This window comes from Pangasianodon hypophthalmus, chromosome 11, assembly GCF_027358585.1.
Source record: "Pangasianodon hypophthalmus isolate fPanHyp1 chromosome 11, fPanHyp1.pri, whole genome shotgun sequence".
NCBI lineage: Eukaryota > Metazoa > Chordata > Actinopteri > Siluriformes > Pangasiidae > Pangasianodon > Pangasianodon hypophthalmus.
The window spans coordinates 15851272-15867027 of record NC_069720.1 but is presented as its reverse complement, the minus strand read 5'-3'; the positions used below and the strand labels follow the sequence as shown (position 1 = coordinate 15867027).

General features: G+C 38.0%; 1 protein-coding gene across 1 annotated transcript in view; it reads right to left on the bottom strand.

Moving 5' to 3' along the window:
- yjefn3 (YjeF N-terminal domain containing 3) overlaps positions 1 to 12866 on the bottom strand; it is a 34093-nt gene extending 21227 nt beyond the window's left edge. The window contains exon 1 of the mRNA XM_026946813.3: positions 12283 to 12866. Coding sequence (XP_026802614.1) covers positions 12283 to 12341 — 59 coding nt within the window. The 5' untranslated portion in view covers positions 12342 to 12866. The remainder of the gene's footprint in view (positions 1 to 12282) is intronic.
- Between the last annotated feature and the right edge of the window lie 2890 nt (positions 12867 to 15756).

The following is a 15756-nucleotide window of genomic DNA, read 5'->3' as shown; positions in this document are numbered from 1 at the left end:
AGCTGATTTGTGAAGCATGGTGGCATGGGCACAAGTGGCTGCCAGTGGGACTGACTCACTCGGCTCACATCATGTTCCTGCAGCAAAGTGAGCAGCAGGATGAAGGCTAATGTGAACAGAAGCATCTGATCAAATTCAAACAAACATTTCTCAGTTCATTGGCTGATGTTTTACCTTGCAGCAGGCAGTCCTAAACATGACACTTAATTCAATATATTAATGTTAATATGTACAATTAAAAGCTCTCAATAATCATTGTTTGGTTTCATAGCCATTGTGCTGGGTTACTACTTACAGATTGCACTGTATGTTTGCTGACAAATCCACTCAATACATATTTCAAAAATTATAAAAGGTTCTGTGATGAGATTATTGTAAACATATTTCCATTGCATTAAGCTCAATGCATCACCTCTTGAACACTTTTTTTTTTTTTTTTTATTAGTCACCATTATTTATCTTGCTTCATTGTCGCCATCATTGGCTCATTACCGTGAAGTCGCTGTGCTGGCACACTGCGTATCTCTGCGTGGGTGGACAGTGCCAGGTGTCATGTTGTCACTGTCCAAAAGCCTCTATAATTGGAGCTAAATGCAGTGTGAGCTCTTTATGGCTAAATTGCAAGCAAATTAACTACCATCAGCTTAATCTCTCAGAGTCACTGCAAGAGGCTCCATTGTAAATGAGAGAACATACTTACTGAGATGACTTAATAATATTAGAAACCAAAATTACAAAAGTGTTTTAATGTGAAAAACAAAAACATTATTAAAGCATTTTATAATAAAGCACATGAATAAAAGATAATCCAAAATTAGTAATGAACTATAAATCTATGAAAACTGCTACATATCAAAATACTGCAAAACATCCAGTAACTATGAGCACATGCCTGTGGGGGGGGAGTTAGGAGTTTGGTCTGTCTCCCTGGGGCAACTCTTAAAGGTTCCATCTGGCTCCTTGATAAAGCTAAGGACCATTAACCATCTAAAGAACCCTTGAGGAACCCTTTTTTCAAAGCGTGCAGGCCACACTAAAAAAAGGATGTTTTTAAGGTAATGTACCCTACTCAGTGGTTTTTAGCTTCATAAGAGAGTTCTATTTGGAACTCTCTTGGATAGGGAAAAACTGTTGTTTTCTACAAAGAACAACTTTTTTTTTTCAAGAGCATAGTCTTTGGCTGCCTTTCTGAGTTCCAAACTACTAGAACCCTTTTAGGAAGCGAAGAACCCTTAACTATACAACAAAGACCCTGAAGAACCTTCAAAGAGTGTGACAGGCAGCCAGTGTATCTTGAATAAGACTGGGGAATCCTGACCAAGTCCTAGATGAGTACAAAGAGAAACCATGGCTAAAAGAAGATTCCAAAGACTGAATAATCTGCTTAATCACATGATTTCTGCTAACTTTGATTATCAGGAAATTAATCATCCAACTGTTCCCCTCCTCCCAGAAGCAACTATGAGCCAACAACTCAAATCATAAGACTAATCTCAGCTAACGGGCAGAAACTGTTTGTGAACAGCTTTCAAAGGTCAGCTATTTTCTGTCTAAAAATGTTTTCTACATCTGCACTTCAGAGCATTAACACTGCAGGGGGCATGCAGACAAACCAGTTCTGATAAACACTAGTGTCTGCTGCCAGTACTCAGAGGGAAATGTGATGAAGGAAAGGAAGGAAAGTTTAGACATGAAGGAGGATTACACTCATCATGCCTCATGCTGGCAATCAGAATCAGGAGACACCATGATGGAAGATCACCACCACAAGAAAGTGCTAATTAACCCAGAGAGGAGGGGAAGAAGCACCAGACAATCACACAACTCTATACATATACACGGCTTTCACTACAATCACACACTCGTAAACAGCTCCAACATCTTCACACCGGTTCCTCAAGGACTTCCTTGACAAAACCAGGGATAAGGAACTGAGATCGGTGCCACAGAACAAAAGAATGCCTCTCAAGTTCATTATGTGAAAACTAGATTATGTAAAAAATGGCATCTGAAGCATAAGACAATAATAGAAGCCTGGTTGAGGGCTTTGCGACAGGGAAATGCACTTTCTGTGGGTGTGATTTCACTCTAAGATGCCTTGTGGCAAACAATTACCAAAGTCAACATCCAAGACTTTGTCCACCATCTGGAAATGTCTCATTAGGTGTGCCAGACAACTAAATATCTCACAGAGACAGCTGCTTTTTTTGTTTACGCCTGCTTTGGATGAGGAAATATGAGTCGTTTGAAACGCTTAAAACATCTCCCTATATTATAGTTGCTATTAAAAGTGAAAATTGCATGCGGTGCAAATGAATTGTTTGTGAGAACAGTGGTGGACATTTACATAATTAGTATTCAATAGGACTATTCTTCCAGCTTTTACCAAACTGGTTTGTTAATGAATGTGTAACAGAGCAAAACCCAATTACATCCTGTCTGCATCACAAAAGGACATGGCTGCAAGGCAGGAAGGTTCACTACACAATGGCTGAAAATCCAGAACAAACGAGAAAGGAAAAATCAAACAAAGGAAAAATCCACCCTGAATGACTTGCATATTAATCTTTATAATTAACACGTGATCTTCAGTTTTTAACAACATGATGCTCTATCTTCATTCTATTTAATGGTTTCTTACATTACCCACAATGCAGTTCAAGGGCCTAATGATAGTTGTGCCAGTGTGATTTAGCCTTCGCTTCATCTTCATCAAAGAGAACAATGCAGCGGTACTTTGTTCCTTTAGTCAGTCCAGCTTTTTCACCTCCTCATCTGCACCCTCTACTCAAACAGATCAGCATCCAAAGCTTTAAAAAGGCTTTTTACACATTTAATTTACTGTCGTGTTAATTTTCATATGTAGGGTTTCATTTTTCAGATGTGATTTTCTTACATGAATACTTTTTTCACACAAATACCATATTGTTATCACATAGAATTTCAGGGCATGACATGGTGAAATGCAGCTTCACATGTTTTTCATCATTATTCATAGAATCACATGTTAAAAACTCATGACTACATGTGAAATGTATGAATTTTCCCTAAGGGCTTAGTGGCTTTAAAAATACTTAGTAGTTCACTTGTGATTGTCTTCTCATGATTGCGTTCAGAAATGTCCACGAAGTCAATTTTGCCTTCATGTATGTGTGTAATCACACAGGCTTAACTGGATCCTCTCCCACTGTTTCTATGGTGACGTAGCCGTGCATTAGTGCTGTCCTTGTTTAACACACACTCTGAAGTGCACACATTTATGCATCAATCCTTCCTGATCTTATTAAGTGTTGACAGAATCTTTTCACTAAACATGAAACAGTCATGGTTGCAGAAGGTCTGATTAAGGGTTTCCACCTCCATCTGGACCTTACACCTTTCTCCACACATACACACACATTTCTCACCCCACTCACCTCCTGAACACAGCACAGTGAGGATTATGGATTTATGGAGTGTTCATATGGCTCCCTTGGCTATAGAAATGTGATTAGACATGTAATCTGTGTAGAAAATATAAATGAATGATGAATCAGTGAAATATACATAAAATAAAAACAAGAAATTATTTTTAGTCCAAGCGCCAATGCTAATCTTTGATCACACAGATTTGGTGCATTTTTTAAATGTCCTCCGTCAAATCCATTCACACAGCTTAAAAATCCAATTAAAGCCACAAATAGATCTAAAAGGCATTTAGAATAATGTACGTGTCGGATGTTTGAGCGCCGCTCTAGGATCCTAAAATAACCCTTGGGCCGCCCCAATGCTTCTCTCCAACCCCCACTGGAATGTAGCCTGGCTGTTGTCATGGCGATGGAGAAAGTACAGGAGGACCGTTTTTCCAAACCCTCTGATTAAAAGTGCTCTGTCCTTGTCTCTTTTCTCCTGTTATCCCATTATTATCAGTGGTTCTCAAACCAGTTCCAGGCAGTCCACATTCTTGTTCTTTCCCAACTCACACAACACTGCAATAGAGTAGAAATGTGGATCGTCCAGGGGTGCTGAGTTTAAGAACTCCTCGTGTTTACCTCAGCTTCCAGAGCTGGCCGCGATCCACATCAAATCATATCTGTCAGAGAGAACATTATATCACAGCATTGTTGAATTCTCAAATCTGATTGGTCAGAAGGTGTTGATTAATTTTCTATAACTCTAATAAGAGTAACAATAATTAATTTTCTAAAACTCTGACTGCTAAAATGTAAATAATAGGTTTATATTAATGCACTCGTTCTAATATGTTATCATTTCTCTAATAACAACTCATTCACAGGGACTTGTATGGCAGATAGTCCACATAATCTAGGTCTAATAATAAACAGGTTTTTAAAATGTGTTGTTATTTAAGAAAATAAAAAATTATAATCAATAATATGGAGAAGTTTTCTGTAAGGAGGTGTTAATTTAATGGAAAGTGTCAGTGCTTTACAAAGTTTCCCCAATGCGAGAGTGTTCAGGATAGTTTGTGCTTTCAGGTTTCTCAGTGACATGACATGCTGTGTGTGTGTTTTTTAGTAACTTCAAGAGAGAGAGAGAGGGAAAAAAAAGGCTGGGGAAGAAAAAGAAAACAACTGTTTATAGCTGATATAAAGTAAGTGATAACATGAACTAACTTGTCTTACAGATGTTCCATAACATTAAATGTAACTATAAATGGTTAAAAAGCAGGTTGTGTCATTCATTAATAAATTATAAATTGTAACATCTGTAACACTTCAAGACATGCTGCTATAGGAAAATTCTCCCCTCCAGAGTGGTAATACCCCACCCCAGCATGGATTATTTTCCTGTAACAGCATGCCCCTCGTGTTATATTCCTTACTTAATGGCTCACTGTCTGCTGCACTGATGCACTGAGCATTTCTCTACATGCATATGGATTTATATTAAGTTATGGAGGAAAATGGTTTCTAAGGCACTACTCAAGCTACAAGAGGAAGAACAATAATGTAATTTGTAAAAGATTTGACTGACTGACTGGATTAAAGTATGAGTATAACTTGCCTAAAGTACCACAGATAGCATGGATTGACACATCTTAGCCTTGGCGTACATGTCCGTGTGCTAGAACAGGCTCAACAATCAAAACAAAAATACAGCTCGTGTCCATGCATGTTACCCTGCTAATTATCAGACATTATCAGAACATTCAGTGATGTATTCCAAATATTCTACGAAAGTTAATCTGGTAATGTTACAAATGTAATGTTCCTGTAATGGGATGGAATAATGGGTTGTTTCATAAAGCTCTAACAATTTAGGGGTGAGGTGTTTTTCATACTCATAGAACCTGGATTTCTCTTTCTGTGGATTAATGACATTTTGTGAAATTTACATCTCAATCAAGAAAACAAGCTCTGGGTGCCTTTAAGGGTTAAGGACCTTATGAAACACCCAGAAGTGGCTCAGAGCCTTCTGTTCACCAACACACAATGTTAAACAGTAATCTCTCACTACGTCCCCAAAATACAGCCAAATTCTGAACACTTTTGTGGGACAGTTGCTGTATTTAAATGCAATACCATTATTTATACCTGCATTTAAATGCAATACAGGGTCTTTGAGTGGGAATCTTCCTCCCAGACTAACAAAACTATGCTTGTCATTCATATCTGGTCAAGGCCATTGCCCTTATTTACAGTATATGATTCCACGAATCATTGAATGAGAGCTCCACAGGGCATTTGCAGGAAGATTTTCCACTGAGATATACTTGAGAGCATCAAAAACAGTGACACAAATCACCAGTATTACTAAGGTTAAATTTAATCATTGATGTGTTGGATTGATAACATAATGCTAATGAACAGCAATGAAATTTTATTTTAGCCTCAAAGAACTACGTTATTCATGCATATGTTATTCATGCAAACATTATGCCTCAGATATATTGCCCATTTCTGCTCACAGGCTTATTTGCAAGTGTGCATGTAATATCTCCCTAATCCGTAATCATATTTATTGTGACTAGATGGATGAATCTGGTAACAGGTTGATGAACGAAGGCAGGGTTCAAAGATACTAATGGAGTAAATTAAAAAAAAAAATCTCTTAGCGACACAACAAATGCCTCATTGGGGGGAAAAAACGTTCTATATTGATGAATGAACATGTCAGAAGATAACACCATCACCCTGACTGAAACATCATCTCTTCATAACACCTTTATCCACTCAACCCATGCAAGATGGAAAATGTTATTAGTGAGCTTGCATTAGAAGAGCATGTGTTGTTCTTCTGGGTGATGCCAGTATACACCGTAAAAAACCATGGTATCTTAACCTCTTACACTTGTTTACATTTACAAACCCTAACGTTTGTTATCCAATGACTACATGGCAGTGACTACAATACAAAATGACTGCGCTAAATTAAAGGTGTAGTTTGTAGCATCTTAAAATGTTTATAACTGTAATAATAATATAATTGAACAAAATATCTTAGAAAAACTGCAATATGAGATATTGTGGATTGTTGGCAGTGGATTGGGTAAATTTTTTAATTTTAAGGTTTCCATTTATATATTTCTGACCCTGAAAATATCCCTACCTGCAGGCAAAACAAAGCTGCTCACTTTGGCGGTTTTCCTTAAAAGGCATCTCCTATGCATAGCAAGGCACATCACAGATAGTATCCATACTTTGGCACGACAACATGCAGTTTGTTTGCTAGTTGGGAAAACATCAGCGCAATGCCATTTTTTGATCAACTTCTCCTCACTGTCAGTCACAGTGACACTAGTCAATCATGGGTGTCTGTGAGCTCATTTATGCGGAAGAGGCCAGATAGCTCTTTCCTTCAAGTGTGTTATGCTGCCTTGTGACATAGCATGAACAGCAATTAGAAAAGATGTGGTTGGTGTCACGTGTCTCAGAGGAAGCACATGTTAACCTTCACCTTGGTAGCTGTTGTATGACCGGGGAGATCGGATTTGTTCATGAGAATTCACAGTTGATCACACTGGGTAGACAAATGGGGGAAAAATGACTTGAGTCAGCTCGCTGGTGCAGTGGCTAGCATTGCCACCTTATAGCTCCATCTCGACCCTGTCCAGAGTTTTGCAGAGTTCTCCCCTTGCCCACATCAGTTTCCTCAGGGTTCTCCGGTTTCCTCCCACCTCCCAAAAGAACACTCCAGTAGATGGATTGGCTAAACTTCATTGCCTTGAGGTGAATGTGTACATGTATGGTGCCCTGCAATTGACTGAACTCCCATCTAGGTTATAGTCCCTACTCCTGCCCAGTGTTCCTGGGATAGGCTCTGGATCCACCATGACCTTGACCAGGATTAAGTGATTACTGAAGACTTGACCATTAGCAAATGTTGGGAAAAGGTCTGCATGACACTGTTTAGGCATAATTTGTGTATGTTGTGTGAGATTTCTGTGTATCTGTTTTCATTTCAATTGCAATTCTCCTCACAGGCAGCAGAAATGTCTAAGTACTCCTTTAAAAGAGTGAGCAACAGAAATTGTTAATCCGTCCACGGTTCCTTAGAGTTTAGGAGGTGTAAAAATCTAAGTTTTAACTTTCTTGCATGTTACAATTACAGTCACTTGGTTTTTCACGACAATGAAGTAAGAATGTTGTCTAGTTCGCTGGACTAAACCGTAATTAACTATAGGCATTTTCACAGATTGCAGACTGTTATTAGCATTCACATGTATTTTATTTAGTGCACAGTAATCACATGTGTTTATTTAGTGCACTCCTGAGCACTGAACCTCAGCAACAATGTCCAAGGCAACTGGCAGCAATTTGGCCACTGGAGACTGCCCTTATCTAAAATGTGCTAATTTATTCTCTTTATAACACTATAAAACAGGATAGAAATACAGCCCTCTAGAGAGGTGACTCAGCAGAGCTGAACAAAAACACAGAGCCATTAGTCAAAGAAGTGCTAAATTTGCTAAGCTATACAAGGCAACAATAACGTGCTGCTAAACTGGATGGCATCCTTGGGCTTAAAAAAGAATCAAAGGACAGGGTCTGATTATTCTCAGGCTTTTGTTCTGTTATTAAGCCATGTATTTAAGAGAGACATTTTGGTTTGGTTGCACATGTTTCTAAATATGCTTCGTTCCATCTGCTCACATTAAATGGATGCACTGTGGAAACTACACATGTATTTGAGGATTACAGTAGAACACTATCTGTGGGTTCAAATCAGCACCCAGAACATTACATTACATTACATTTACACCACAGCCTGTTGAAGTCTTGATTCTGGTTGGTCAGAAGCTGTTGATTAGTTTTGTATAACAGCAGCTCTGACAATAGTTCAGCACTAATTCAAATCACAGGTTTATATTAATGCACTGGTGCTAATAAGAAGCAACTTACACAAGGACTTATATGACAGATGCTCCACATAACCTAAGCCTAATAATAAATGAATAAAAACATATTATTTAACAAATAAAAACTTGATGTTTGAAGGAGTCTTCAATGTCTGCTATTCGTAACAGTAAGTTTTCTGCCACAGGAAACAGAAGTAAGTTTTCTGCCCAGAACAGGACACGTTATTGTCCTCAGAACAGAACCTGACAATGTGTGTTTTTTGTATGATTAACTTCAAGAGAGAGAGGAGTGAATGAATAACTGTTTATAGCTTTTATAACATAAGTTTTGCATATGTTGCACAACGTTAAAATGTAGTTATAAATGAATAACAACTATGATGTGTAATTCTTTAATAATTGTAATAAATTGTTGGCAAATTGCTGTGGTAAAAGAGAAATAAAATACTTTGAGATGTGCTGTTATAGGAAAATAATCTTTGTGGTGGTAACATCAACTCTGCTTCATGTCAGGCCACATCATATTACCCTGTTATTGATTATTTTCCCATTACAGCACACACCATTGTGTTTTGTTCCTTACTTGTTATACATTTAAGTGAGGCAGATTGACAGATTAAGCAAACTAAGCATATGAGAGTTAAGAGCCTCAATAAGAGTGCCTCATTTTCCAGTTCAGCTTGAAGAAAGGTGCATTTTCCTGACATCACAAAACATTTCTTCATTCTGTCAGGTAGTATAAAACAGCACTGTTACTGCAGGTACTTGTAAATGACAGATCATTTTCCCCTGAAATCCAACAATTATTAGATGATTACACATTACATGTATCTTATTATGACATATTACATATTAATGTAAATGATTTTTATAAAATGGGAAGTTATTAGCAAGCCAACAACTGCCCCAGTGATTGTCTTTAGACAGACACTATGCAAAGCAGACACCATGGCTAGAGATTGTTTAAAAAAAATCTGAAGGATTCCTTCTTAACTAAATGAATGTTTTCCAACTATTTCAGTACTCACATTTCAAAAAGCTACTTCAAGTATAAGACACACACTGATAACTAAAAAGACACGGCTGATTGCCGACACACTGATGCTGAAACCCATAAATGCTATCTTTGTGGTCTCAATGAAGCGTATAATTTGTCAAGACTCTCGCTGACTGCCTTGTATTTAAACATCCGTGGTCTGACAGGATGAGGGCCTCTTGAGCCAACAAAGCTGTCATTATGAAAATCCAACTCTTTTTGCTGCTGTTGTACAATCCAGACAGTATTTAGAGGAAAGAAGGCCCATAGGCAGTTGTGGACTTAGAGAAAGTCTCCCCAGGTCAGGTGCTATCGCTACACATGATGACTTTTCAGATATTTCTTTTTAAAGCACAGACTCTCCCCCTTAACCTCGTTCTCTACTGTCACATTTTATTTGTTTCTGCTTGCAAGGCAAACATTCCTCACACAAACCAACCACAAAGAATCACTTGTTTAGGGCACAGGTATCATTTATACACAGTTATGTACAGAAAGGCACAGATGAATAGGAAAAGATTTTAAAATCAGGTTGGATTTCAACACAAGATTCAGCAAGCACTGACAAAACAGGTTAAAGGAAAACGTCATTATTTTACAAACTGATCTCTATGTACCTCATATGTAGCATGATTACCACAGACGAAATACAAAACATTCTTCTGCACCGAGAAAAATGTTCACTATAAACTTACCTATAATAGAAGTCTAAGTGCACTCGTTAGGGTAGTCAATAACTGTATTTTTGTAAGCTCTAAATATCTAAATCCTACCAGAGATGGGACTACTTTTTCAGAAGGAAAAAAACTGCACATACACATGAAAATATGGAAGTGTCTCGGTTTTGGATACTAGGGATGTTGGATACTTTTTTTTCCCCATTTCTGAACAGATACAAAAAGTATGTTTTTGTTCAGAAAACGTGCCAGAAAAATTGACAGGGCATCTGGTTGAGACACGAGATGTGCAGCAGGACTGGAATCCCACAGGACACAACAAAAAAAGTCATGCAACTGAAGGTTTTTATTTACTTTCATTCAGGCACGAGTGAGCTGCCAGACACCATGTTCATTAACATGACAATATAAGTTTCATTCATCCATCCTTAGTAACTGCCTGGTCCAGACTGTGGTGGTTTACATTAGGCGACTAGCTTGTTAATATTTTGGGGGGTAAGAGCCAATTAAATCCATTAGATTGGTTAAAATCACTGGCAGGTACAAACAAAAATAACAGTGCTGCACACATCTGTAGTTAAGACTAATTATGAACTTGAGTGATGTAGCTGAGGTTGAGGACCTGTCAGAGCTAAAATTCACAGATCATGTGGACAGTGCTGCCATTTCTGCCACTGGGCTTTTCCAGTGTTTTATGTTTTAAAACATTTCCAGGGGTAAGTTTCAGGTCACAACCACAACCACTTCAGGTTTAAATCTGAATATTTGGAGCACTAAACAGATACAGATACAGGTAGTGGCATTGTATTACACCCCTAATGGATATGACATAGCCTTTGGGAAAGCATGAGTACCTATTACGTAAGAACAGCTTTGGTAAGAATTTCTCTCATGTCTGTCTCATCCTAACATCTTAATTGTTAGAGTAAAATGTCTGTAGCTTTGTTTGTGATTTGTGTTATATAGTTGCATATTTTAAATGTTGATTGGCAGTTCAACAACTGCCCTTAGATTTCATCCATCCATCCATTTTCAGTACTGCTTATCCTACACAGGGTATTTAAGAGAGACATTCTGTTTCAGTTGAAAATGTTCCTAAATATGCTTTGTCCTTGATGTCTGAAGGAGTCTTCAATGTCAGCAATTCGTAACAGTCTAAGGGTTGCCGGGGTAGCCTGGAACCTATCCCAGGGAACTCGGAGCACACAAGGCAGGGGGACACCCTGGACGGGATGCCAACCCATCACAGGGCACAATTGCACACACACTCACACAGCCATTCCACTGACAATTTAGAGATGCCAATCAGCCTACGACGCATGTCTTTGGACAGGGGGGAGGAAACCAGAGTACCTGGAGGAAACCCCCAAAGCACAGGGAGAACATGCAAACTCCATACACAAAGGACAGAGGCAGGAATTGAATCCCCAACCCTGGAAATGAGAGTCAAACGTGCTAACCACTAAGCCACCGTGCCGCTATATTTAAGTAAACTTTCTGTCCTTTTCTCACTACAGAGAAATGTGTCAGTATTCATGTCTGAGGCAATCACACAGAGGTTACAGATGCGATTCGTGGAGCAGGTGATGGAAAAAATATACACTAGAGTATTCCTTGAAATTTGTGTCCATACATTTTTACTGGGCAAACTGCTGAATGTTGCCATCACAACAGCGAGCGAAATGTCTCATCACGTTTGAGCTCGGTGGTTGAGAGTCAGTGCTATTCTCCGAGTTTGAATCCCCAGATTGCCATAGTTCCCTTGAACAAGGAACTTAATCCTCAACTGCTCAGATTTGATGGAGAAACAAGTCTATCATATAAATAAATGCACATGTAACTGTGAGCGGGCACTGTTCCACCTGTCAAGACACATTTGACTCTCCAAATGTGCTGGCCATAAAAGTGGAAATGCAGATTTGAGGCAATTATGCTTATGTTTGATTTCTATATGAGGAATTCTAAATAATGTCTCTAAAAGGACATTAATAAGGAAAAATTATATATATATATATATATATATATATATATATATATATATATATATATATATATATATATATGTGTGTGTGTGTGTGTGTGTGTGTGTGTGTGTGTGTGAGTATGGTGTAGGCTTGGCCTTTTTCGAGCATCCCTTCATTAAAGATGAATTACCTCAGTGTGGTACAGATACAGGTCACCACATTTACGACAAATCTTTTCACAACAGAAATACAGCACTGCAGTATCAGATTACAACATCAGCTGAAACACAAGTCTGGGCTTACCTGAGGTAGCGCATTGGCTCTGTGGTCTCAGCCTCATTTTCACCAGGGCTGTGGTTCATCTTTGCCAGGCAGGGATACAGAGCAGGATACAGGTGATGAGATTCAGTAGCAGATTCTTCTGCACCAGTCAGCCGTTTTCTCTCTCTCTCTCTCTCTGCAAGACCGTCCTCTGTCTCTGCCTCTCCTGTGCTGGCTGGGTGGATGATAAATCAGCCTCCACACATGGATCAGCTGTTCTTTCTGTCGCTGTTGGCCAATTAAGAAGCAGAGAGTGCCAGAGAGAGGTGTCTGATTGGCTGAAGTAGCCAGTGCTGCTCGCTCACTCAGGGGGGAGGCTGCATCACTTTGTGTAGCAGCATCTTCAAAATATGCAACACGTCACGGCACAGTTTAATATCGGACATTTCCAAGCTCGTTTGCATATTCATAATGCTCCTGTTAATGGACTATCAGCGGAAATCTAAATCTCATATGGCATTTCTGAGTGAAAAATATTGTAATATTGTGGATGCATATCAATATATTTTTAAAAAAAAGATGGAAAGATCGGTCACAGTTTTGAAGTAAATTGTTTATTTCTAGTTATATTTACAGGATGATGGTTCTTGGACAGAGCACCCTAGCTGTCAAAATTTAAAGCAAATTTGTTATTTTAATTAATTATGTTATGTCAAATATGTTAATAATTATGTTAAATTATGTTAATAATTATGTTATGTCAAATGCAAAATTATTTTCTAATTATTATAAGAAAATGGTTCTAATAAAATAAATATTACTATTTAATAAAACACAGTTAAAGAAACTATATGCCTGTCCTCAAAACAAAAAGAATGATTTTGCCCTCAATAACATGTTGCACAATTATCGGCACTCTTAAATATACACAAAAAATTGTGGATACCTGACTGTCATCCAAACTGTTGATACAAAGTTAGAAGCACACAATTGTATAGGATGTCTTTGTATGCTGTGGCATTACAATTCCCTTCACTGGAACTAAGGATCCCAAACCTGTTCCAGCATGACAGTGCCCCTATGCACAAAGCGAGGTCCTTGAAGACATGGTTTGACAAGATTGATGTGGAAGAACTTGAGTGACCTGTACAGAGCCCTGACCTTAACCCCACTGAACAATGGGCAAATCCTCACAGCCATCAACTGCATTTACTATATCCAGTTTTGCTATGATATACACACACGTGAAGTTTTAGAAGTTTCAATATCAAGTACAAGATGCCACATGCAAGGATCAGTGCCAGAATCAAGCTCTTTGGTCATGCAGACCATCAGCATGCTTGAAGACAAAAGGGGACTGAATAAGCAGAAAAGCCCCTGATACTCAGCTTTGGAGCTGTTTTGTTGCTGGTGGTTCAGAGGCTCTTGGGAAGATTAATGGCATCATGAATTCTGCTATGTTCCAGGATTTTTCAGCTCATTAAACCCTGGTTACCTCTGCCAGGAGGTTACAACTAGACTATAAAATTTTTCATCACACATAAGTAACCAAAGCAACACAGAAATGATTGTGCAGCACAAAAGTCAATGTTTTATAAAGGCTCCTGTTTTGAACCCTGTGGTCTGAACGGAAGAGACACATACACAAGAATATCCTAAGAATAAAAAACAGAATGAAATGTCCTGTAAGACTGTCCAAGATTCTTTACAAGTGTCTCCAACCTTGTTAGACAGTAGATTAAGAGATTTAGTGGCATCACAAAATATTAATTGTGGGGTTGCTGATCAGTTTGAAACCAGTGAAACAAGTAGAAATCATGCCTCTACTGCCAAGTCTAGTCCTTCTTGCTACTAATTTGTATGCCTGAAATACCCTTAAAATATTCTTCAAACAGAAAGCACGCTATTGAAGAAAAACTATTTTAGGCATTTGACCCAAACCCAGTTTGAATCAGTTCCAAATCAAATCAGTTCATTTGCTGTTTACAATGATAATTCCTTATGAATCCTTCAAATATTAAACCACCCGTTCTTGAGATCATTAATCTTGGATGGACGAATGAACAAACAGACTCACGGACAAGCAGAAAACATACACTACACTACCTTGTGGCAGACGCAAATATAAAACTGTACAGAATTCCTCTAGGTTTAAGCTCAAAATATTGCTCAGTTTCATGACAGGGGAATACAGCTATGGATTTGGAGAACTATTTTTTGTTTTGTTGTACTGACTGTAAGATGCAACAATGCATTTTCAATCATTCAGATATTACACACAAATAGAATATATTTGTAAATTTAGTGAACACTTAATCATTTGCACTTGTATTAATTGCATTAATGTCCCCCCTGTTTTTTTTTTGTTTTTTTAACAATTGCATGATCAACATAATTTAAAACTACAGCAGATGAGATCCGACTAAAATGCAAATCCAGTTAGAAAATATAGGCTTAATGTATCGCTTCTGTAAGTGCACGTAATAACATAGATCACGGACATTTTCTCAATCGTTCAGTATGAAATGAAAAATAGGACTATAAATCACAATTAACATTTGTGATTGTTATAAATAACTGAATCTAACTTAATTCAGTTCAACACAGGGAGTCATTTATAGGTCTGCGATTTCAGTTGCATGTACGTGCAGGTCTTTCTGTGGGATGAAGACCGAGAGTAAACACTGCCCCCTTCAGTGTGAGTGGTGTTACAGGATCTGGTCACAAGGGGATGGGGATAATAAAGACTAAACTAAACACTGATAAACAGCCGTAATAAGCTGCTCGTTACCCACGCTTTCATTACCGAATTAAATATAGTCAGGCAATTCAGTGATAATCACCAGCACACTGGTATTACTACATTTATGTACATAATAAAAATTGCCATGACCATGAAGGCAGGTAGAAAAATTGCAGGTAGAAAAAAAACTTTTTAGTAGCACCCTTTGAGATACTTAAAGGAGCACCTTGTTATTGCTGCATGCAAAAATTTTAACATCTCCTTGTATCTTCATTACGTTATTTTTACAAACACCAAGCCAAGTGTGCAGATGTGAATGTCTGACAAAATTAATGGCGTGTTGTGGTTAAACAGGAAAAGTTTTAGTCCGGGAGGGGTGTTAAATTAGCATATCCAATAATATCTATGTGGCTGAACTGATGAACCCAATAAAAGAAATGAAACGTCAGATGTAATAAATACTTCTGGAATCTATGATTTGATTCATTAATGCATCTCTCAAATTAAGATTGTGTTGAACTGCTTAACATTTAGCAGAATATTTAAATGTTGTCATTTAGAACAGCATTGCTGAATTGTCAAATCTGACTGGCTATAAGGTGTTGATTAATTATCCATAACAGCATCCCTGAACTGTAGTTCTGGCCACAATAACAGTTCACAAGTTTATGTTAATGCTCTTCTCTAATAAGAGCATTAATCCTATAATAAAAAATATACACTGGGACAGGAATAGCCACATAAACAGATTTTTAAATGTGTGTAAGTGTTAT